A 21,847-nucleotide genomic window follows, 5' to 3' on the forward strand; every position below is an offset into this window, starting at 1 on the left:
GCTTCACTCAAGTTCAACGTCACAGCTTTCCACACGACTCAACTTACTCAGAACCTCACCCGGCTCACGGTTCGCCCTGGTATGTTCCATTCAGGCTTAGAATCCGATACAGACCGCCGTCTTGCCAGTTATGGGCCTGGGCAGCATGTTCGACTTGAGCTGGCCGGTAGGTGGAACCCCCTCGCCATCATCAGCAACGTTGCCATTCACGAAGCTCGCTCTCAGCCTGCAGAAACATGGATTTGGAGAGGACCGCAGATACTCATCAAGCCAGGAGATTTTGCTACCTTGGGATATAGCATATATCTATCATCCTTTACCTCCGTAATCGTCTTCAAGAGGTGAGGGAGAGCAACGGCGCGTTTGATGACGCTGCGTTCGTGGGGAAACGAAGACACTCCTCTTCTCTCGTGTTTGCAGCGAGCGATTGGCCACCTATATCTGTCTTTCCTGATATCTCTGGATCGATCGATGATCGTTCATCCCTTTCCAGTCAAGGGGACTCGAAGAGCAGCCTGCGCCGCTGCCATCTTTGACCCAGGGTGGAAGCTTGAAATGCTTGGACTCTGCAATACATCCGGCAACATTGCCGCTCCAAAGAGGCCCATATCTGAATATGCAGTCTTGCTTGGAGCATATATTTACACTAAAAGACCTGTTTTCCATGTCGAGAACCGACTCGATGGAAATTTCTCAGCTGGTCTCCAGGGTGCCCATGTCTCCACCTGACACAGAACCTTTCGATGATGCAACTGCATTGACTGCATGTGTAAGTTGGTGTCTGTGAAGACCTCTGGAGCTCTCACATGTTCTCTGTGGTGTTCACCCGAGCAAGATTGTTGTACAAGCGCACCGATTGTCACAGAAGTACTTCTTCGCTCACTTGAGCGTCTGCGTCTCACATGCGGCCATCTCTTTCAGTATGGGCTGACTTGCTTCAAGGATTGGCTGCCTTGGCTGCTTTGGCTGCAAAGTGGCTTCTGATTGCTACAGACAATGCTCTTCGCTGGACTTTCTTTCGTCGTCTGAGCAAATACCCTCTTTGAATTCTCTGAGAATCATGTGCACACGCCGTGGCTTGGCTAAAAAGATGCGTCGATGAGCTATTGAGGCTAAGTGACAATAGGCTGCGTTTTCAGGATGCGTTTTCACAGCTGTATTCACTAACCAGTGTCTATTGTGCTCTATCCGCGACCGTGAACCTATTATCACCTGAAGTGGGATTAGCACCCCCAGCCGCGAGGATATAAATCTTCAGCCGACTCTGACTCTCACTCTCTTGTCTTCTTTCTCACTCATCTTCACGTCCTCCTTCAACAAACAAAGGTCTCTTTGACCATTTTCTCCTTCTATCACCGCCTTCAGTCGCGATTGCGAGTGCAAATCTTAAATATACAAAGATGGCTGCAATTTTCACCTTCGGCGGCGGAGGGCCGGGTATAGTCACAGGTTAGCAGCAGCATCATCACGACAGCATCGTTTGCCCTCTAACCATCTTGTGAGCAGGTCACCAACTACCCTTCTTCCAATCTCAACTCGCAAATGTTGACACGCCGCGTCTTACCTACCCAAAAGCTCATCTTCTCTCGCTCCCGAGAGAAGTTCGCGAGAAGATATTCGGATATTTGGGACCATCTGCCAGTGAGGTCGCTGAAGAGCCGCTCACCAGCCGCGGTGCTGGTGGTATAGAGAGAAGTCTGCCACTGGTCTGTCGACAACTCTTCCATGATACCGCAAACGATGGAACTCGATATGTTGTCAAAGTGCCGTGCAACAGACTCGAACATTTTGTGGAACAATCACTCAGCGAGTCAGCGGCATATAGAAATATGAAAGCTCTTACACTAGAGTTGCCGCACAACAGCCCGAACCAGTTCTATCGAGAGCTGGCCACCTTCTTCATACTTGCAAAAACAACTCTGGAAGAAGTCAAAATCTTCGGAGTTGGAACAGACAGATTCGGTAATCTGACCAGTTCGTTGCACCCTTGTGGTAAGGTGAATACCTCTCGTCGAGCACAACTGGGCAGCCTTCCTTGGAATGGCCAAGACTACGAGCGGCGCATCATATTCATCAACAATATCCAGTGGCTTGAAAAATTGAAGGTCCTGGTTCTCGATAACTTGAATATGCCAGTCACTCAAGCGCAGCTTTTCAAGAAGAAGCCTCAACTTGAGCGTCTCCGCGTCGGGACCGACCCTCGCATGATGCTTCATAGTCGATACACGACAGCATGGCAAGGCTTGGGCATGTGCAATCTCATCTATCCAACCGGCCAGATGCCTCCGCTCAGAGAGCTCGACATCTCCATGAATGGTGCCCTCACGACCTGGAAGGTCATTCCACCAGTGCTACCAACTCTCGAGATACTCAATTGGACCTTCCCGGACTTTGCCACCCAGGGTGGTGTCAACTACCTTCGGATTGGTATTAGCCTCCTCACCGGACTTGGCGCGGCGCGGAAATTGCGAGTCTTGAGACTCTGCATTCATGGTGCAATGTACGAGCAAGTCAACGACATGGCCAGTTTCATGTACACCCTTAGAGACAGCATCCAACGTGTCCCCACTCTCAAGGCCATTGAACTGCATGTCCATTCAAAGTCGCCCTGGTTTGCTCCAGAGTTCATCCAAGCTCTTCCGAACTCAGTTGAGAGATTGTTCCTCGCGGATCACTTTGTCCACGGAGACATCAAACGACTTACAGACCTCGTCGGCGATGCATCCAATACGTCTACTGAGCACCACTATGATGACTGGAAACCAGTTGTCGGCGACAATCTTGGCAGAACGGACTATATCCAGTTTGCACCCAAGAATCTGGGCTTTGTCAGCTACGAATACAATCACAAGATGGGAGAGCAGTTCGAGACTGATGTGACCAACTTTATGAGATTGAATGGCCGAATGCTAGACAAAGAGAGAAACAAGCATTTGGCTCCACTCGAAGGCCGACACATTCCATATGCAAAAGGAGGCAAAGCTGCAGATCCACTTGTGACGCCTTGGTTCCCGGACTTTGAGGAAATGATTCCGAGATCTCAAGCCGAAGTTGAACATATTGGCAAGCAGCTGATTCATCCCATCTTTTACGCCGATCGTCACTATTTCGGCAACGAAGCAGCCGCCGAAGAAGTCTTTTGGGCAGAGCCCGTCGCCAAGGTCGCGCAGCGCCTTTGTTCTTCGCTTCCGGTGATTGTCGATGTCGAAAAGCCGTTCAGCGCTGATAGTCACTGGCTGAGCTGCTGAGCGCGTTGAGCCATGGTGTTTCCAGAACAGGATAGCATGGGTGAGATGGTCATTGCAGTGATGATGACAATTGAAATGCCTGGGCCACAGAGGGCTTCGGGTACATTGCAGAGACTGCACATGCGGCGACACAAATGGGCAATATGCGGTCTGGTGATGAGACACTGTATGGTAACAATGGATTGCGCGGAGGGGAATGGATTTCGCTCTATGCTTAGTCCCTCAAGAGAGCCGTCTTCGCGGGCAGAGCATTTTTTTCATGTTAAAGGCTGAGCAAAGGTGCTTTCTTTCTTCTTTCATCGCTCATCATCATCGTTTACAGCAAGCTGGCGGAGCTGAATGGTTGCTTGAATTGCTCAGATACTCTCATCGACGCTACGGGATGCGTCGAAACTTGATACACAGTCATTGAGACTGGGCCAGAAGAGAGAATGATAACATACTTGAATGATAGACGGTGTGCTGTAGACTCTTTCACGTGACTGCGTTGATATGGCACTATTGATTCTATGCTCTGCTGTATGGATCTCAACATCTGCACTTGACTAACACAATGCTCCAACCAAATGTCTCCATCCGTCCTTGTCGCTCAACCTGCATGACTCGTTTACTTTCGATTTGTTGGACTTCGGGATTCATGCATTGTCATTGATGTACAGCGCGAGTCAGCGCCCTCAGACACACCATGCAAAATGATTTAGGTCACTCCAGTACTTCCTCACCGGCGGACAACTTCACACCTTCGTCGCCAACCCAGACGGGTCGCAAGCGAAAAGCCCCCTCTGGCACTCGCGGCGTCTCCAGCCTGACTCCGGAGCAGCTCGCGAAAAAGCGCGCCAATGACCGTGAGGCGCAGCGGGCCATTCGGGAGCGGACGAAACAGCACATTGAGAGCCTCGAGCGCAGGATACAAGAGTTGACGTCGCAACAACCGTACCAAGAGCTTCAGGCGGTGATCAGGCAGAAAGATGCCATCCAGGCGGAAAATGATGAGATCAGGAGGAGGCTGGCCTCCATCATGTCCATACTCCAGCCCATTGTCGGTGCACAAGGCTTGACAGGTATGCGCGAATAAAAGAGGAAAGAGGGAGGTCCAGGGCACGTTGGCTCACTTTGTCTTGTCTTCAGATCTCGCAACAGCAGCGCAACATAATGTCCAACCAGGAGTCGGACCACCGAATGAAGCGTTTCGCGCCGGCAACCTGTCGACTTCCGACCCGTATCTCAACGGAAGACAACAATTTCCCGTGTCGCCTCATACCTCTCAAGCGACCGTGGAAGGGTCTACATATCCACCACCTTTCGGCTCGGAGAACCATGGCGACGGCAGAGTGTGGACGGCCTCTAGAGAAACGCTGAGCCACCAACGCGACAACCTCCAGCGAGGATTGGAACTGAACGACTCTGGAGAACGATTGTCGTTCAACTTCCTTCTCGACAGTCTAGGCCAGCGGACCGGACCCAATGCCACCTCTCAGCCGCAAACCAACTCCCCGGCTCGGCAATCAGTGTACCCTTCTCTGCCTGACCCACAAGCACCGTGGACGATCCTGCCCAAGAACGTGGCACCGACGTGTCCGCTTGACGGCCTGTTGGTGAATTTCCTCCAATCACGCCGTCGCGAGGCAACAGCAGACCAAGACTCTTCGCACAACAATCCTATGCTCAACCCGACCAGCTACCCGAGCGTGTCGTCGCTACTTAACCCGTCAGGCGACCACCAACTCGACCCGCTGTCGCAGCTGATGACCGACATCATCAGCAAGTTCCCCAACATCTCCGATTTGCCGGAGCAGGCGGCAGTGCTGTTCATCATGTTCCTCAACATGCGATGGCAGATCAACCCGACACAAGAGAACTACGAACGTCTACCGGAATGGATGCGTCCGACACCAATGCAGCTGTTTACTCCTCATCCGGCTTGGATCGATCATATCCCGTGGCCCAGGATGCGCGACAAACTCTGTGCCAATTACCACGATTATCCGTTTGAGAATTGGTTCATCCCTTTTACGAGCGAGCTCAGCGTCAACTGGCCTTACGATGCTGTTGATTGTTTGCTCTCCACGTCCGACCGGGATAGGGAAGAATCTGTCATCAATCCTGTCTTCGAGCGCCACGTTCGTCGTCTGGAGAATTGGTCGGTCGGCCCGTCCTTTGCGGAGGTATACCCAGATCTCGTCGACACCACGCGTATCAAACACAAGGACGTTTCTGCTTCCCAAGGTCAGGAGAACTCGGGCAATGGGTGTGCTACGACGTGATGTCCCTGCAGCTTGATTCCCCCTTCGTGCGGCGGAGATGACAAACTGCCTAGACTATGTTCGATGCTATTTACCGAGCTTCTACGGGTTGCTCGGCAGGAGATTCGAGGTCGGAACACATTACGCACTGTCTGTGGGGTAGGATGTCCCTTGCGAATGCGGTGCTGCCATGTCCTTACAACAGCTCAGGAAGATGCTCGTCAGGGTGTTGTGTGAAGACTCCAGCAGCAGACTCTGCATGTAAAAACTGACTCGGACAAGTCCCAAACACTTTAAGAGTCCGCAGATTTGTAGATCATGCAGTCGAGAGTCGAGGAGATCTGGAAGCACGACAAATTAATAGTCGAGCAATAGAACTGCTTCACCGTGTCATAATACTCCCGCTTTCTCTAATTGTCAAGTATTGTTATCCCGATTTTCGCTGTACCAGCACCACCACCCCCAAGACACACGTCTGGAATAGTAGTAAAGACATACCATGTGAGGAACATCCACCTGGCGATCGCCCATCATCAAATGCAGTTCATCCATAACGATGAAGATTGTTTATATTCAAGCGGCGACTTTAGCACTATATTTTGCAGCTGCAGTATCAAACGACTGACTCTTCTCGGCCAGATCCTTCAACAGCGCATGATGGCCATCCTTCTCCTGTAACTGTTTCAGCAGGCCTTGAACGACATCACCTTTCTTGCCCATGACACTCGCCAAGACAACGCTGTTGGCAATCGCCTGGACATCAACGTTCTCCGACTCCATGGCCTGCTGTAAGGCGGCCTCTGCCTCTTCTGTCCGACTGAGATGCAATTCCGCGACCGCCTGGCCCACCAACGCCGTGGGTGACGTGGTGCCCGGCGTGCTCGCCAATTCCTCATACACGTAGAAGGCCGACTGATACTTCTCACTGCCACCTTCGCGTATATTGGTCCAGGCCTCGGCCAGGTTGATCAGGAGACTATCCTGAGCCCAGCGTTTGGCGGCCGCGACTTCCTTGACAGCGAGGTCCGTCCGGTTCTGCGTCAAGTGGATCTGCACCAGCAGGGCGACCGCCTCGAGGCTGCCTTGGTGTTTGTTGAGGAGGTCGATGGCTTGGGCATATTCGCCGGCGGCGGCGAGGACTGTGCCGGTGCAGATCTGCACGATGGGATCTTCGGGGTCGGATTCGGAGAGAGAAGTCGCGGTCTCGAGGGCGGACGAGGGGTCTCCGGAGGCTTGTTGCGCCAGAGCCGCTATGGATCGCGAGGCGGCGTCTTGGGAGGATTTCAGGGACGAGAGCACGGCGGAGGCTTGGCCGAGGGCTATTTGCGCGCGGTATTTTAGGAGTTGGGCGGTCTTTTTGTTCTCGGGGGACAGTGCGGATGTGTCGAAGTCCAGCACGGCCGGGTAGGCATGTGTGTAGAAGGCGGTGGTTATGTTGAGGAGTTCTGGACACGCATGGTCAGTGGTTTGGTTTGGGTTGGGATGGGTCAATGGAGTACGAGGGGGAGGAAACGTACCTCCTTCGCCGGAGAAAGGGTCCATGGTTGGCCTTGTGGACTGTTTTTCACAAGCAGGCGGAGGGATAGATGGGCTGTGTTTTGGTTAAGGTACGTGCTGTTTTGGGTTTGCACAGAGGTTCAGAAGCGTTGGGGGTGTGTCTGGTGTCGTGACAACCGTGTCAAGTGTCGAGGACGTTGGTTGACTTTGTACTACTACTACAGCGTATACTTGGACTGGGAGCCCGGACAGGAAGGTGCGGCGAGGTCGCTTCTCCGCGTAGTACTACGTACTAGTACAACAGTTCACAGACGAGCAGAGTCGGTCTCAACCCCTCGAGATCAACAGCCTCATCTCCACCACCGACCTCAAGTTCACCGCGGTACATACAAATTCTGTTGGCCTCATCAAGTCCCTTCTCCATGATTCAAATTGCCGGAGGCGGCAGACCAACAACTTTGGATCTTTGCCATATCCAACACCCTCTTTACGAGGCACCGCCGAACACTTTCATCCACCCTCTTCTTCCTCCCCCCGCAGTCGATGATCATGGCTCGCGGTGCGAACTTCAGTTTCGCGTACAACAGCATTATCCTTGACCACCGAGCTATCCAAACGCGCCGTGCTCTAAGTCGAGTCAAGGCCAATTATCATCTGTTCCTGCGCAATCAACCCAAAGTACCACAATTCCGCGTGCAGGATCTCCAGCCTGTGAGGAAGTGGCAGGTGCCCAAGATGAAGATCATCGAGGAATGATAACGAACCATGGGACGATGTAACACAATTTTATGATGGCGTCTGTGGTTCTAGGAGTACTGGATTGTTCTGGGTTGGGAATGATAGGGAGGCGGCCACGGGCACGACTGTTCAATCATGAAACATATCTTCTCTCGGCTATGCTGTTATGTATGCGAATCTCCTCTCGCTCCAGACTACATTCGGGCAGGCTCTCCTTTCTCTCACATTTCTTTATCAGAGGATGCTTCTGCATATAGGCTACTCTCTATCAGAGGATATTTTTGCACGTACGCTACTCTCTATCAGAGAATGCTTCTGCACATAGGCTACTCCTTCAGCGGAACAGTGTCGGCAAAGGAATTCTTTGCGAACGCCTCCGGATAGCGCCCTCCATGCACTTCGGTTGCACTAATAGCCTTGCGGATCTTGTCGTTGTCCTCCTTGGTGATCTTGACGTTCAGGGCTCCCAGATTCTCATCAAAGTTCTTGGTCTTGGTCGTCCCCGGAATAGGGATGATGTCGTCTCCCTGAGCCATCAAAAACGCAAGCACCAATTGACCGGGCGTGCAGCCTTTCTCCTCCGCCAGAGCCTTGATTTCGTCGACCAATTTCAGATTCTTGGGGAAATTCTCCGGACTGAAGCGGGGGGCATATTTGCGGAAGTCGTTGTCTTCGAAATCATCGGGGCTTTTGATGCTGCCTGTCAGAAACCCACGACCCAAGGGCGAGTATGCAACCATGGCCACGCCGAGTTCCCGGCATGCCTGCAACAGACCGTAGTCCTCGATCTCCATGGAGAAGGGACTGTATTCCATCTGCACAGCATCGATGTGGACCACCTGTTGGAAACAGTTAGCAATCCGCACCAATGTAGAGAGAAGGTTGCGAAACCAGTGCACCACCACACATACCTTGCAAGCCCTGCGCAGAGTGGCGGCACTGCACTCGCTCAGACCCAGATACTTGACCTTGCCGGCATCCTGCAACTCCTTCATCACTTTGACCGTGATCTCAATCGGTTGGTCCTGTTGGATTCGATGACAGTAGTACAAATCGATCTGGTCCACGCCGAGTCTCTGCAACGACTTGTCGCACGCGGCCTTGATGTATTCGGGCTCGTTGCGGATCCTTCTCTCCCCGGTCTTGGGGTCGACGTAGTTGGCGAACTTGGTGGCGAGGAAGATCTTCTCCCGTGCGCCCGGGTTCCGCTTGAACCATCGTCCGACCAAATCCTCGCTGTCGCCGTAGATGTCGGCACTGTCCCACAGCAGTTCGCCGGACTTGTACACGTGGTCGAGCAGGGCGAATCGCTCTTCGTCAGGCTTGGGCGCGCCGTAGAAGGCACTCAGGCCCATCAGGCCGAAGCCTAGAGCTGTGACCTCGGGTCCGTTCTTGCCGAGTTTGCGGGTCGGGAGTTTGGGGACGGCCATGGTTGGACTGATTGATGAGTTACTGGTTTTGGGGAGGTTCTCGTGAAGGTGGAGGAAGTAATGCACAAGTCAGGAACGGAGTTGGTGTTGGCCAGATTCGTACTTGATGTTTGGTATTTATATGCTGGTGCTCTCTGGGTTCTTGTCCTGTCTGTCTCGGATATAAGATTCCTCTCCACTATCAGTGGACATTCCTGTTGATTCCACTCATTCCACTGATTGTGATTCCGCCGCATGGAATAATGACGTCTGATGAGAATATCGGGGCTGATTGGCTGTGAACGGTCCATTCTCTTCATTCTCTGTCCAGTCTACCAATCATTGCGCCGCCCTTCCCTCTCATCTTGTCATGGATACAGAGTAGTACTGAGATATATCAACCACAAATCTCCACTGCGGCCGCGCGCACCGCATGCGCCGCATGCGGCATATGCGGGAGCAGGGAGTTTGTATTCAACCACGACCGATCTTGTATAATCTCCGCGTGCGAACAGAATCATGCATTCATTAGTCGCGACCTTTTGGATGATTTGACAGATGGTGTTTTTGCGGTTGTGTTGCTGAGAAATCATATTTCGTGCGAGCCCAGTCAAGTGCGGCTGCTGGACGCTGGCGCGGAAAGCTCAACAGTTCACACTGGGCGGGGTTGGAATTCCTATCAGCCACTCAGTCTTGAAGGACGAGTCTTATTCAGTATGCTGCAGTTCTCCATCAATAGTCATGACTCAAGCTGGTAGTTGTCTATCATGCCTGAAGTCGTGACCAGGACGTTCATCCATGGTTACTGATATCATCGGACGCCTTCAAGAGCATACAGATCCCAGGCGCAGACGATGATTGGGGACATGTGTCGTCCTGATGGTATGGTTGCCAGGTTGTGGACATCGTGAAGGTTGCATTGCTGTGGTGAAGCTCTGAAACTATGTCGAACGGGAAGATGCTTGACCTTCAACGGCCCCGATTATGGACCGTGGTGACAATTCGATCATCGAACAAGTCTGTGAATCGAGCTTCAGACTACGTGGAGATGACTGTTGCCGTCTTGAATGAGCAGTGTCACATCCGCTCCATCACACAGCTGGGTCGACTTCCACTTGACTGATCGAGGACAACTGTGAGTCGTGAGTCGCTGCCTAGCATTGCAGCAGAAATGTTCGATTGAAGGCTGTTTCAGCTGCATGATGGGTAACTGACTATACGGAGCCTTTCGCGGGACTCTGGCTTTCAATCCTTCCTTCCTCATTCACGACCGAAATACCAGATTGACTCCTCTGAGTCATCTACCATCAGCCATCCTTGCGCTCGATCAACTTGAACATGCCGATTATTTGGGAGAGCCTTGGGCTTGATGGCCGAGGTGACTCAGTCACTAGATGAGAGCTGCCATTGGGAAGCAGTAAGTTCAGCTTTTTCATTCATTATCCCTATCTTCATCCATCCGATCATGAAACCAGCCCATGCGTCCTGTCTCAGACATAACCACACAACGGACTGACACACTACCACTTGCTGCCTCACCTACGAAACAACAGTCACGGATGTGGTGCTACCAGATCTGTCGTCAAGAGAAGTATGGCAAATTCAAGTCCAGCACTGCCACCATCAAGGGTATATATATACCTCGTTCCTCCCCCTTCTTCCGTCCAACTTCTTTCTTTAGGCCCCATCATTCCAGACAACTCCCAGTCTCATTGTCATCCATCAAGTCCAGCACTGGCATCATCATGGGTATATACATACCTCGTTCCTCACCCTTCTTCCGTCCACCCTATCTTCAGGCCTCCTCAATCTAGCCATCTGTCAGTCTCATTGTCATCCCTCAAGTCCAGCGTTGGCATGCCATCAAATATGATATGATACCTCACCCGGTTCACCAGGCGGTAGACTGTCGATTTACTTTCCCCTTCCATCTTCCTCTCGACAAGACCGTCGTCTATACCATCAAGTGGTCGCAGATGAAAGAGTACAGTGTGATCTTTGATGCATTCAAAAACCATTCCGGGATGGAGGTCAACCTCCGAACACAGGTTGGATTTCCCTCGAGAAGCTGATGCGTTTTCGATCATCGGCCCATTCACACTCATAATCAACTAAGGGTGGTCGAGGATTATATATATAAGGATCCACATGGCCAGGCAGTTTTGATGCTCTTGCTTGGCAGTTGGCTGGATCTTGTCAGGACAGTCGACCCAAAGAGCTTCCGCACATTGATGGTATCACCAAGCAACAATGGAGTGGATAAAGGAAGATTCTGAAAAGGCTTCCTGGACGGTGCACTGTCGACACTTCGACAAGATGGTCCAAACCGGCCTCGAGCAGCCGAAATGGTCATGAACAAGTGGACACCGACTCACCGAGTGTCCTGTTAAGCCGCTTGGGACAGGTCACATTATGTGCGGTTTATGGATGAACTTGTCAACGACACAACCGCCCGTCCGGTTCGAATCCATCCGAAGCGCGATGAAAGCACTCCTTCAAGATGAAGAGTGCAGAACGGACAACGCCAGAAAAGTCAAAATCATGTCTCCCAAAGACCGAAAGGCACTGACGAAAGCATTCGTGTACGTTAGTTCCGCCAGGCGAATGCGAATATCGAAACAGAATCAACTTGCTGGCCTCGGCGCATGGTTTCGGGACCATGAGAATAGCATCAATTTCCAAGAGCCAATCACCAGCTACCACTACAAGGTGCAAAGTGCAAAGTGCTATAGGTGTCAGGAAGCGAGAGAGCAAATATCTCATCATCATGAAGATCCCTATTCCTAGGAATGCTATACTTGAGCAAGTTCACCACTTCCGAGTTTTGAGCTACGTTAAGGAAGCTATGGTGGGCTGGCCCCTGTGCACGTTTTCGGGACCATGAGAACAGCACCAATTTCGAAGATCCAATCACGACTGCCGTTGATAGAAGCTTTCGACGCTGCTCACCCCGATAAGATCCTCCAATAGTCTGGGCGTACCTTTGGCTTTCCGATCTTGAGAAAAGTTCCAACTTATGAGATGATAGAATATATCTTGCCACCGATATCACCTACTAAACATTGTCCAGGGACTCGACGCAACCGATCTGCTTACCACCACAAAGTGCAAAGTGATATAGGCAAAGTGATATAGGTGTGAAGAAGCGAAAGCGCAAATATCTCACCATGATGAAGATCCCTATTCCTAGGAATGTCACAGTTAAGCAAGTTCATTACTTCCGGGTCTTGAGCTACGTTAGGGAAGCCATGGTATGTGATTCGATTATGTCTTGACATATTAAGCGGACTGACCCTTTATAGTACAGTTCATATCTCCATACCTATTAACGAAAAGTGGAACCGACTCTGTTCCAAAACTGTCCATTTGAGAGTGTGCCTTGGTCTCCCCTCCGCAACTCTGCTCCCACTCAGCCCTCATGGATGGCGTCAAAAAGCAAATACCTGTTTGATATGATCGTTCCGGTCTTTGATTTGATGTTTGAGCATCATCGGTCCGACGTTGCCGAATTCATTACCGCAGCGCAACTACAGCCTGACCATGTCATTCTCGATCTTGGTACAGCCACAGGCGTCAACGGCTCTCCTATCCTCCAGTTTGACGTCGTCTTCCTGGTGTGGACTCTGTGCCTGGTCGATCCGGAGCAACGTATCGCACTACTACATGATCTACCGGAACTCGTCAAGCCCGGCGGCAAACTGGTGTTTGACTGGCAGTCCCCAGAGCGGGAGATATATGCAATACAAGTCAACTATGGACCATGGTATCTGGCCCTCTACCCCAGATCCGAATACTCTCTTCAAGAGAACCGGCACAGCGTTGTGCAAGTTCGCCCGCCATAACGAGAGCTGCGAGAAGGCGGTCATTGACATTCGTGAGCGCGTACGCGAGGCTGGGTGGAATGAGAGTCCTAACACCACGGCCCATCCCATGTGGCAAAGCGCCGGGTACGAAGACATCACGCAACAGGTCCTTGCGAAAGCAGAGCGCTTGGCAGCAGAAGGATCGACACTGGCCAGGTGATATCGATTGGAGAACGCCCGGTTTGAATTGCACCAGGAACTATTACAACAATTCAACAGTACTTGTCCCAAAACCTGAAACAATTCGAACCTATCGCGAGTACAACACTGACTATCACCGTCAGTGGTGGCAAAATCTGCTTGAGAAGAAACCCCCAAGGAGAAAATTCCACATCAGGCAATCAATCGAGAGCATGATCGTCGTCGTTGGGCTGCTCTCAAGTCGACAGAGGAAGGACCAACGCCCACAACAGCCCTCGAAGAACAAAACCACCGGACGGCCTCGGTTCCGAACACCTTCAACCCACAATATTGCCCAAAGCCTTTTTTCTTTTTTAAATCATACTCTATTCAAGCTACTTAAAGCTTATAAGAGATTCTATCTATCTATCTATAATAGGGAAAACCCTTACGGGGAAGAAAATCTATTATCCTCTCCGTCCTGCGTCTACCAAAGCAAAGAGACCGACTGCATGCATGCTTTGAATTGTGAGTTCCTTGTGCTTCCTGTCGTAACCCGTTGCAACCCGCTGATTTCTTTAGCTCTATACGCAGAGGCAGACGCCCGTATTGCCCAGGCCGAGGCCAAAGACGCCCTTCGTGCTGCCAGCGAAGCGCGCGCGAATACTCGTAACTCGCCTGGAGACAGAAACCGCCGAGCAGCAGCGCTTACGGCCGGTAACGACCGGGTCGGAAAGAAGAAGAACCAGCCACGTACCTCCAGCCGGATGAGCAAGAGAGAGGTCGCGAGCCTGAAGAAATAAGTCACGAATGGTTGCGATTAGGTTGATCTGAGCGATGGAGTTCATGGCGCTAAGGAGCAGGCTCAGGGCCAATTTAGCTTCCCAACGCAGTGCTGTTGTTGCTCTTGTATTCTTCCGGAACCTCTCGTAACTTTCGGGGGGCCCCATATCCGGGTTACGAGCGGTTACGCCCCGAGTCGCCCGGAATAGAAAATCTTGGCGTCGGTCTTCCTGGGGATATCCTTCCGTTATTCTTCTCGAAACTACTCTCTCCCTTCCTCAACCTCCTTATATCAGTCCTCCTCGTCTCTGTTCGCAACTTGATACAACTATGCATCGGAAAGGCGAGTACCTCTGATGGCAAAGCCGCATTTGCACACTCCGCCCGGAGCCTTTATTGCCACAATTATAATGAGAAGCGGAAAGAGCAAAACCACTCCAGAGTAGCTCGATATCGTGCTAAGAAGCGTGCAGAAGATCTTGACGTTGACAAAGCTAAGTCTGAATACAATAAGGCATTCATTTTCAAACACGGAGAAGAGCTGATCGCAAAGAAACGAGGAAAGTGAGTGAGCTACAGACAAGCTTTTCCCCAATGGTGGTAAAGGCCAAATGTCCATCAAACCCATTTTCGGTCAAGACCGAGAGCAAGAAAGACAAGGGAAAAGCTCGTGCTGATGTGCCCGTCGAGGATGAACCAGTCGAGGATGAGCCAGTTATGCCTGCTCGTGTCGACAAAGGCAAGGGTCGTGCTCGGTCATGGTCTCTCGAGTCGTCGCCTGCGACTCGAAAGCGGGTGCGCGTTGTTTCGCCGTCGCCTGGTCCTTCTTCCTCTGCGACTCGCCGCCGGCTGGACCGTCTTTCTTCAACATATACTTCGCCAGTCAGCCTTGCCGACCTTCTTACTAGACCACCATCCGGCGGCTCCTTAGGTAGTCGGTTGATCAACGCATCACGGTCGTTCATGCTATGCGGTTGGCGTCCTATGCCACCGTGCAGCGGTCGTTAAAGACGCCTAGTGCCCAGTCATCTGCGCGCGGCTTGCAACTTGAAGATGTGTTCAAGGTCATCGACCAGTGGAAGCGAGATGGCACGGGTTCTAACTCTCAGCTAGGTCCAACGGCACCATTGCCGTACCGGCAAGCTGGCGTGCAGGATATTGGGTTGACGTGAATGTAATCTGCTGGTTCTGGAACCCCCATAATTATGTCAACCCTGTACGGCCACATTGCAAACGGTCGGCAGTGCAGGTAAAGCCATCACAGCCTGACCATTTGAAACAGGAATACAGAAAACATTCGTTGTCTGTCAGTTCTACCTCCAGCCTGGCAACTCCGCCTTGACCAGCGCTCCAACTTCTCCAAGACAACCACTTCTTAATATCACTCGAATTCAACGCAGATAACGCAACGGCCTATGGCATCAGGCTCCAGAAGGACACACAGAAAAGTATTAGGAATACGTCACTGAACGAGAAAGCTAACTGAGCCAAACTGTGGTTGAGGCATTGAAGCAACTACCAGTGCGCATGGGGACCAGGAAAGAGATCTTGTCATTTGCAACAGGGTATTCAGCTCTGTCCATGATGAATAGAGTAGTCGGAAGTAAGCTAGTAGTCTCAAGATATGAATGATATATTTCTCAAGGCACCCTCCTGTTTCTCCATCAAGCACCGTGCCTGGGCCTATTCGATCTTCTCTAGAACCCTCCTAGGCCACACGGAATCTCCGCGGAGGTTGACAGCGAGGAGAGGCCAGTCATATGTCTGTCTGTACGCATACCTGAGGTAGTAGGTAGGAAAAAGGTGCCTGTGTCTGGATAGAGACCCGAGTCCGTGGAGGCTCCTATCATCCCGTGCATCTTGGACGAAGTTTGAAGTTGAAGTCGAAACAAGATTCTCGGGGCCGACGATAATGAAGACGATAACGATAACGATAACGATAACGATCGATCGACGAATGCACTAATCAAGTACGACTGACATTATTGTCTGCATTCGTTCGTCATCATCTATCAATTTTCTCCAATCTTCTAATCAGTCATGAAGACGTACAATCTCCCAGTCCTCCATTGCCTGCCGTTGCGTGTTGACACCGCCCTTCCCTAATGCCATGCCGGCTATACATTCAGCGTCGTCGTCGCTCTCTTTCTAACCCATAGCCCGATGGCCTCTACAGGCGGGCGCATCTGCACGCAGTGCCTCAAGACTCTTGCTAGGCAACACCAATCTAGAGTCGCCTCTTCGCGCACCCCCCTGCAACGTCGGGCATTCTCCCAAACCCAACTCCGCGCCGCCTTCGTGCCACCCACTCCAGAATCTCTGGGAAAAGCCGTCCCGGCCAAAGACTTCAAAAAGACAAAAAAATGGTTACGGCGATTCGCCTACGTCGCGGTCTTCGGCACCGTCGCATACGTATTGGATAAGAGATACTACGCCTCCAGCTTGACACGCTGCACACGGACGTTCGCCATAGGCTTGACTGCAGCACTGGACTACAAGATCAATTTTCGAGAGGAACCATTTTTTGCCAACGACATCACGGAAGTGCATGCTCGAAATGCGGCGAGACTGTTTGAGCTCCTGCGAACCAATGGCGGACTTTACCTCAAGCTGGGTCAGGCCATTGCCATGCAGACGGCCATTCTCCCGCCTGAATTCCAGAAGATGTTCGCGAGAATGTTCGACGACGCTCCGCAGAACGAATGGGCCGACGCGCGGCAGGTCATCATGGAGGACTTTGGCGGCCGCACGCCCGAAGAGGTGTTTGGCGTCTCCTTCGACGGCGATCCAGATGCAGGAGTCATGGAGAGAAAAGCGCGTGCCAGTGCCAGTGTCGCTCAGGTGCATTGGGCCCGACTAAAAGACGGCCGGGAGGTGGCCATCAAGATCCAAAAGAAGGAGATTGCTCAGCAGGTCGGCTGGGATCTCTGGGCATTCAAGGTCGTCACGAAGATCTACTCCTGGTGGTTTGACCTACCCTTTTATGCTCTGGTTCCATACATCACCGAGCGACTCCTGCTCGAATGCGACTTCGAGAACGAGGCCACCAACTCGAAGAAGATGGCCGAGTTTGTGCACGGCGAGCCTCGTCTGCGCAACAGGGTCTACATCCCCAAAGTCTACGACGACCTGACCAGCAAGCGCGTCATGACCGCCGAATGGGTGGAAGGCGTGCGCCTGTGGGATAAAGACTCCATCACTCGACCATGGCGAGGCGGCTGGCGAACAGGCAGTCCTGGCTGTCATGGCGCACCGTTGGATCCTCCCGGTGCTGCTCGCGTCCAGCAACAGAGAAACAGCGGTTCGACGACCGAGGAACTCAAACCCGACAGGGCATATTGGAAAGGGCAGGACGGGAAAGGTGGACTCGGCCTCAGCGTGAAAGAAGTGATGACGACCATGGTGGATTTGTTTTCGGCCCAATTGTTCCTCTGGGGCTGGGTGCATTGCGACCCTCACCCCGGCAACATCTTCATCCGCCGCCGACCGGACGGCCATTCAGAACTAGTACTGATCGACCACGGGTTGTATGTGCAGATGTCGCCGACCTTCCGTCATCAATACTGCTTGTTTTGGAAGAGTCTGATGACCTTTGACAACAAGACGCTCGGGGAGATCGCCAAGAAATGGGGCATTAACCACCCGGACGTCTTCGCGTCGGCGACCCTGATGCGGCCGTACGAGGGCGGCGACCAGACTGTCGCGACCCGGATCAAAGGCATCAGCGAGCATGAGCGGAAGAAGCGCCAGTACGAAATGCAGCAGGCCATGCGCAAAGGCATCAAAGAGATTCTGGGCGACGAGACCAAATGGCCGCGCGAACTGATCTTTATCGGTCGCAACATGCGCATCGTCCAGGGCAATAACCAGTACCTCGGCAGCCCGGTCAACCGGATCAAAATCACAGGTGAATGGGCCTCGCGCGCCCTGGCTGAGGACCGTAGCTTGACTTTCACAGAGCGCTGGAAGTACTTCGGCAGCCATGTGGTTTTCAAGCTGGTCTTGTTTGCGAGCGACCTCTATTTCTGGTACAGCAAGTTCAAGCAGGCCCTGGGGAGAGGCAAGGGCATTGAGGACGATATGGAGCAGCACATGAGGCGGATGGCCAAAGACTACGGGATCGAGATCAACCATGGTGTCTTCGAGGGTTGATTCGGGATAGATAGGCAGTGATTGGGATTCTGTTTGGCGGTCCGCTGGAAAATGAATGCTGTTATGCATTTTTATGCTGTCAACAAGCGGCGACGGCACACCGGTCGTGGGCTGTCCCTTTTTGCTTCTTTGCAGAGATTTAGGTACAACGGCTTTATTCTAGACCAAGGCAAAGATTCACATGGGTGGGTTGGAGACGGATTTGCATAGATAGCATGGCGTTGCATGGGCTGAAAGTTGAACCCCGGTACATACATCTCTCATATCTGCCAGATAAGACGGACTTATTGCTCTATCTCTAGATCATGCATGTATGACTTGAGAGGCATTGAAAGAGATCCGGCCAGAGCTTGTTTCAAGTATACAAGCGAGTGGAAAGGCTCTCTGCTCCGGCAGAATCCTGCAACGGCAGCCACAAGCAATAGTCAACGCATGCAACCCATTCCAATCCTGTGCAGGTATAGACTTACGCCGTCGTGATGCCTGCAGAGCGAAGTCTGCCATCGTGGAATCATTACGCCATCACACGAACAGCGGCCGATACCGTCTGTCATGTGATAAGCTGACAGCAAGTCTGGATCTCATGGAACAAACTTGAAGCTCTCGGAGCGATGTTCTTATCATAGACATTGACTGGTCAGTGACCGCTCCTGACTGCAGCCCGCTGTCAGAAGCTGTCGAGATGACAGCTCCAAAGCAGGAACAACTTTTATCGGCGACTGAATGAGAGTTCGGAACAGTCACGAGCAGCTTCATGTCAACTATATCTGAGAAGCTTGATTCATCAACGACAGCAGGATGATGGAAATGAAAGACGACAACAGGCGTCGAGGACGTCATGAGCAGCTAGCAACGCGGGATTCCTTCCCACCTTGACCCCGGCCGGGCAAATAGAACGGGGTTCATCCCTGTTCATCTCTGACGCAACCAAGTTTCCCAAGATTTCATGCAGATGGCCCTGGACACCTTGAATGGACAAATGGAGTCTATCTCGAGGCTTGAGAAACAACCAAAGTTCGAATCTCGAGGCTTGAACTTCAGCTCCTCTTTGTTTCTCATCCGAGGAGATCCTCACCATACAACTCTGTAGGTGAAAGATCAATGAACAAAGGGCCCGAGCATTCCAATAGAAAAATAATCATTACCCATTAGATCCCGGAACGGCCAAGTTCAAAGGAGGGAGGTCGCACTGCATGCATGATGCTCCGGACATTTGGGCGTATCCAATGTTTGCATTCGCCAGTGCGTGCAACCAGAATTCCAGCTGAAAGCCTCTTGCGGTTACGGCCTCATGGAACTGTGCTACCAACGCCGGCGCATGTGGGGTTTTCTCCTTCGTAGGTCTTGGATGTGCTGGCACCTGAGTCTGGGTGCTCCCGCATGCCACTGTCATCCACAGAAGTTTTCCCCATGTAAACCGACTATTGTCAGCCGGAGTGGTAACCCCCGTCGGAGCATAGACCTCAACCATGGCGGCAAGGGGAGCTGGTCTCTTGACACCGACGCCGACGCCGACGCCGATACCCGACATCAACGATGTAAGGAGGCTGAGGAATGCCTTTCTGGTGGACTCCAACTTGAAGGTCGTATAAGTCGAAAGATCATGACACCCAGAATGACGGTGATGACGATGGTGACGAAACTTTTATCATTCTTGTCAAGGCATCATGGATATCTCTACTTTGAGACACGACATCGGGAGTCGGATATTCCGGCACCTTGGGGTGTCGAACTGGAAGTAGGTCGATATCTTTTTATAGACATCTTGTTAGGCGGCGGACTAAAAGGACCAGGTTCAGCCTCCACACAGCCAGCCAGCCAGCCACTGGCGATGATGTCTCCCAACTCGCCCAGAGTAGATTGAGTTCTGTAAGTGCCGGTCGCCGATGGATGCTTTCGCTACTTTGCAGGGACGAAGCCTGAAGAGGCGATCTACTACCTAGGTATCTTGGGCAAAGGGCAGGTAGCCTTTTTGTCCCGTCGTTACATGTCGGTATTGGTACCAGGTAAGGTAAGGACCTGGTATCACGGTATTATTGGCAACGGTGCACGGAGCTTCATGCCACCGACAGCCTCACACCGGCAGCTGAACTCCAAGCTCATCAGGCTCTTCTTCAAAAGGGGACTACTACTGGAGACTGCCACGCACAGGTTGGGACCGAGTAGCATGGTGTGTACCATTCTTCGGAGCGCGATTTCGAGCCCCAAGGATCCACTCAGGGCAGACAGAACTACAGAGGTACACCGCCCGTTCGCAGGAAGAGAGAGAGGGCGGAAGGAGGGCTGAAGCCATCCCACCCCAGAATTCCCCGTTGTCAATCACATCCAAAGTCATAGGCCGGACAGCACTCTAGCGAGATGAGAGCCAAGCCTGATCGACTCCTCGAGCCCACTGAAACAGAGAGGCTGCTTTCAAAACATCAAATAACAATGTTGGAGACTGGCAATCTATTGGGAAGAAGGGACCATCTACGAGAGTTGCAGTGCCCTTTAGGCCTACCAAACCAAGACCGGCTCGGCTGGCTGGCTGAAGGCCAATCGTAGGGAGGTAGGGACGTAGAAAGGAACGTCGGATACGTCCATCTCGGTTATTTTGTTGAGTATCAGCACCCTAAATGCAGCTGAATTCTCCCAAGTCCGTTCTCAGAAGGCATGAGTTTTTGTTTTTGCCGACGACTATCAATGATGGTGTCTCTATAGGGCGTAGGAGGGCTTTCCCACCACGTAAGGCTGTGGCGCGAAGGATTCCAAGGCCGGCGTGATAAAGTGCTACTAGTCAGCGAGAAAAGAGGAGCGAGGCCCCTGCTCAATCTTTGTTCCGAGTCTCGCATTTGATCTTTTTTCTATTGAACCCCTTTCAAGTTTCAGCATGTGGCACGCTGCGATAGGATGGCGTTCTCAGAAGAGAGAGAGAAATATGATTAAGATTGGGAACGATCCAGGCGGAGCATCAAGGATTGTATTATGAAAATCGTTACTCTCTGGACTCGATGAGCAAAGATGATCATGCAACAGGATGGATGTGATGGTCAGGGGCGCCAAGAAGGAGAGAAATTAAAGGAGGAGAAGTTCAAGCTAGCAAGCAGTTCGTGCATACATGTACCTGAGGTAGCTGAATGCCTGGTAAATGATAATATGTTCTCCTATAGCCACTGCTCCTACCAGATGGAAATCTCCTGTGCATCGTGCAATGAAATGCTGAGACCTTGATGATAAAATTGAAAGGGACGACGCGAAAGAAGAGACGCGACCGCGTTCAGAGCTATGACCATGTTCGTTTTGTACCCACTTTAGCCCTACAATCTTGGAGACTTTCAGGCCAAACCCCTACAAAATACTACCTGCTCTCCAGGCGGCCGAGATGGCACACCTCAGGTACCTAATACAGCTTTGTATCTGACCTGTATTGAGCTGACACCGTTTCGGGCTGCGCTTACTGCCTTAGTAAATAGTCAAGCGAGACTCGAAACCAACCAAAGATTTGATTGGGCGTACTTTCGCTTACTTTGCTCTTCCTGGACAAGTGCACGGTTGAGATCCAAGTTCCGGGGAGGACGCGGTGCCCACTAGCACTAGTCGGGGTGATCGGACAATATCAAGTCCGTGGGGAGCTGAGGAGATTTATCTTGACTCAAAGTTTTCCGAGTTCTGTTCTCTGTGACCTACCAAAACAGGGGGTCAAGATTGCGGCGCAGACAGTCCTGATACTAAGGTAGTAGTAGTACTGCACAGTCTGCTACCAAGTACGATGTAGTACAGCGGAGTCCTGTATTTCTTGATTTCCCCTTGGCGTT

General features: G+C 51.9%; 7 protein-coding genes across 7 annotated transcripts; 5 read left to right on the forward strand and 2 right to left on the reverse strand.

The window, feature by feature from the left end:
* Nucleotides 1–1,400: 1,400 nt before the first annotated feature.
* A1O1_05905 (uncharacterized protein) lies at nt 1,401–3,248 on the forward strand (the record flags this gene model as incomplete). Its single annotated transcript, XM_007726789.1, has 2 exons — nt 1,401–1,449; nt 1,507–3,248. The coding sequence occupies 2 exons, from the start codon at nt 1,401–1,403 to the stop codon at nt 3,246–3,248; spliced, it is 1,791 nt and encodes a 596-aa protein (XP_007724979.1).
* A 685-nt stretch (nt 3,249–3,933) lies between these two features.
* On the forward strand, nt 3,934–5,512 carry A1O1_05906 (uncharacterized protein; the record flags this gene model as incomplete). The annotated part of the gene is made up of 2 exons (XM_007726790.1): nt 3,934–4,309; nt 4,377–5,512. The coding sequence occupies 2 exons, from the start codon at nt 3,934–3,936 to the stop codon at nt 5,510–5,512; spliced, it is 1,512 nt and encodes a 503-aa protein (XP_007724980.1).
* A 552-nt stretch (nt 5,513–6,064) lies between these two features.
* On the reverse strand, nt 6,065–7,033 carry A1O1_05907 (uncharacterized protein; the record flags this gene model as incomplete). The annotated part of the gene is made up of 2 exons (XM_007726791.1): nt 6,065–6,936; nt 7,009–7,033. 2 exons carry the CDS (start codon nt 7,031–7,033, stop codon nt 6,065–6,067), a joined length of 897 nt encoding a protein of 298 aa, XP_007724981.1.
* Nucleotides 7,034–7,537: 504 nt separating this feature from the next.
* Nucleotides 7,538–7,744, forward strand: A1O1_05908 (uncharacterized protein; the record flags this gene model as incomplete). The annotated part of the gene is made up of 1 exon (XM_007726792.1): nt 7,538–7,744. The coding sequence occupies one exon, from the start codon at nt 7,538–7,540 to the stop codon at nt 7,742–7,744; it is 207 nt and encodes a 68-aa protein (XP_007724982.1).
* A 308-nt stretch (nt 7,745–8,052) lies between these two features.
* A1O1_05909 (alcohol dehydrogenase) lies at nt 8,053–9,156 on the reverse strand (the record flags this gene model as incomplete). Its single annotated transcript, XM_007726793.1, has 2 exons — nt 8,053–8,565; nt 8,638–9,156. 2 exons carry the CDS (start codon nt 9,154–9,156, stop codon nt 8,053–8,055), a joined length of 1,032 nt encoding a protein of 343 aa, XP_007724983.1.
* Nucleotides 9,157–12,557: 3,401 nt separating this feature from the next.
* Nucleotides 12,558–13,158, forward strand: A1O1_05910 (uncharacterized protein; the record flags this gene model as incomplete). Its single annotated transcript, XM_007726794.1, has 2 exons — nt 12,558–12,962; nt 13,015–13,158. 2 exons carry the CDS (start codon nt 12,558–12,560, stop codon nt 13,156–13,158), a joined length of 549 nt encoding a protein of 182 aa, XP_007724984.1.
* Nucleotides 13,159–16,064: 2,906 nt separating this feature from the next.
* On the forward strand, nt 16,065–18,053 carry A1O1_05911 (Atypical/ABC1 protein kinase; the record flags this gene model as incomplete). The annotated part of the gene is made up of 1 exon (XM_007726795.1): nt 16,065–18,053. One exon carries the CDS (start codon nt 16,065–16,067, stop codon nt 18,051–18,053), a length of 1,989 nt encoding a protein of 662 aa, XP_007724985.1.
* Nucleotides 18,054–21,847: the final 3,794 nt, after the last annotated feature.

Source organism: Capronia coronata (genome assembly GCF_000585585.1).
Source record: "Capronia coronata CBS 617.96 chromosome Unknown acBCG-supercont1.5, whole genome shotgun sequence".
NCBI classification, from domain to species: Eukaryota; Fungi; Ascomycota; class Eurotiomycetes; order Chaetothyriales; family Herpotrichiellaceae; genus Capronia; species Capronia coronata.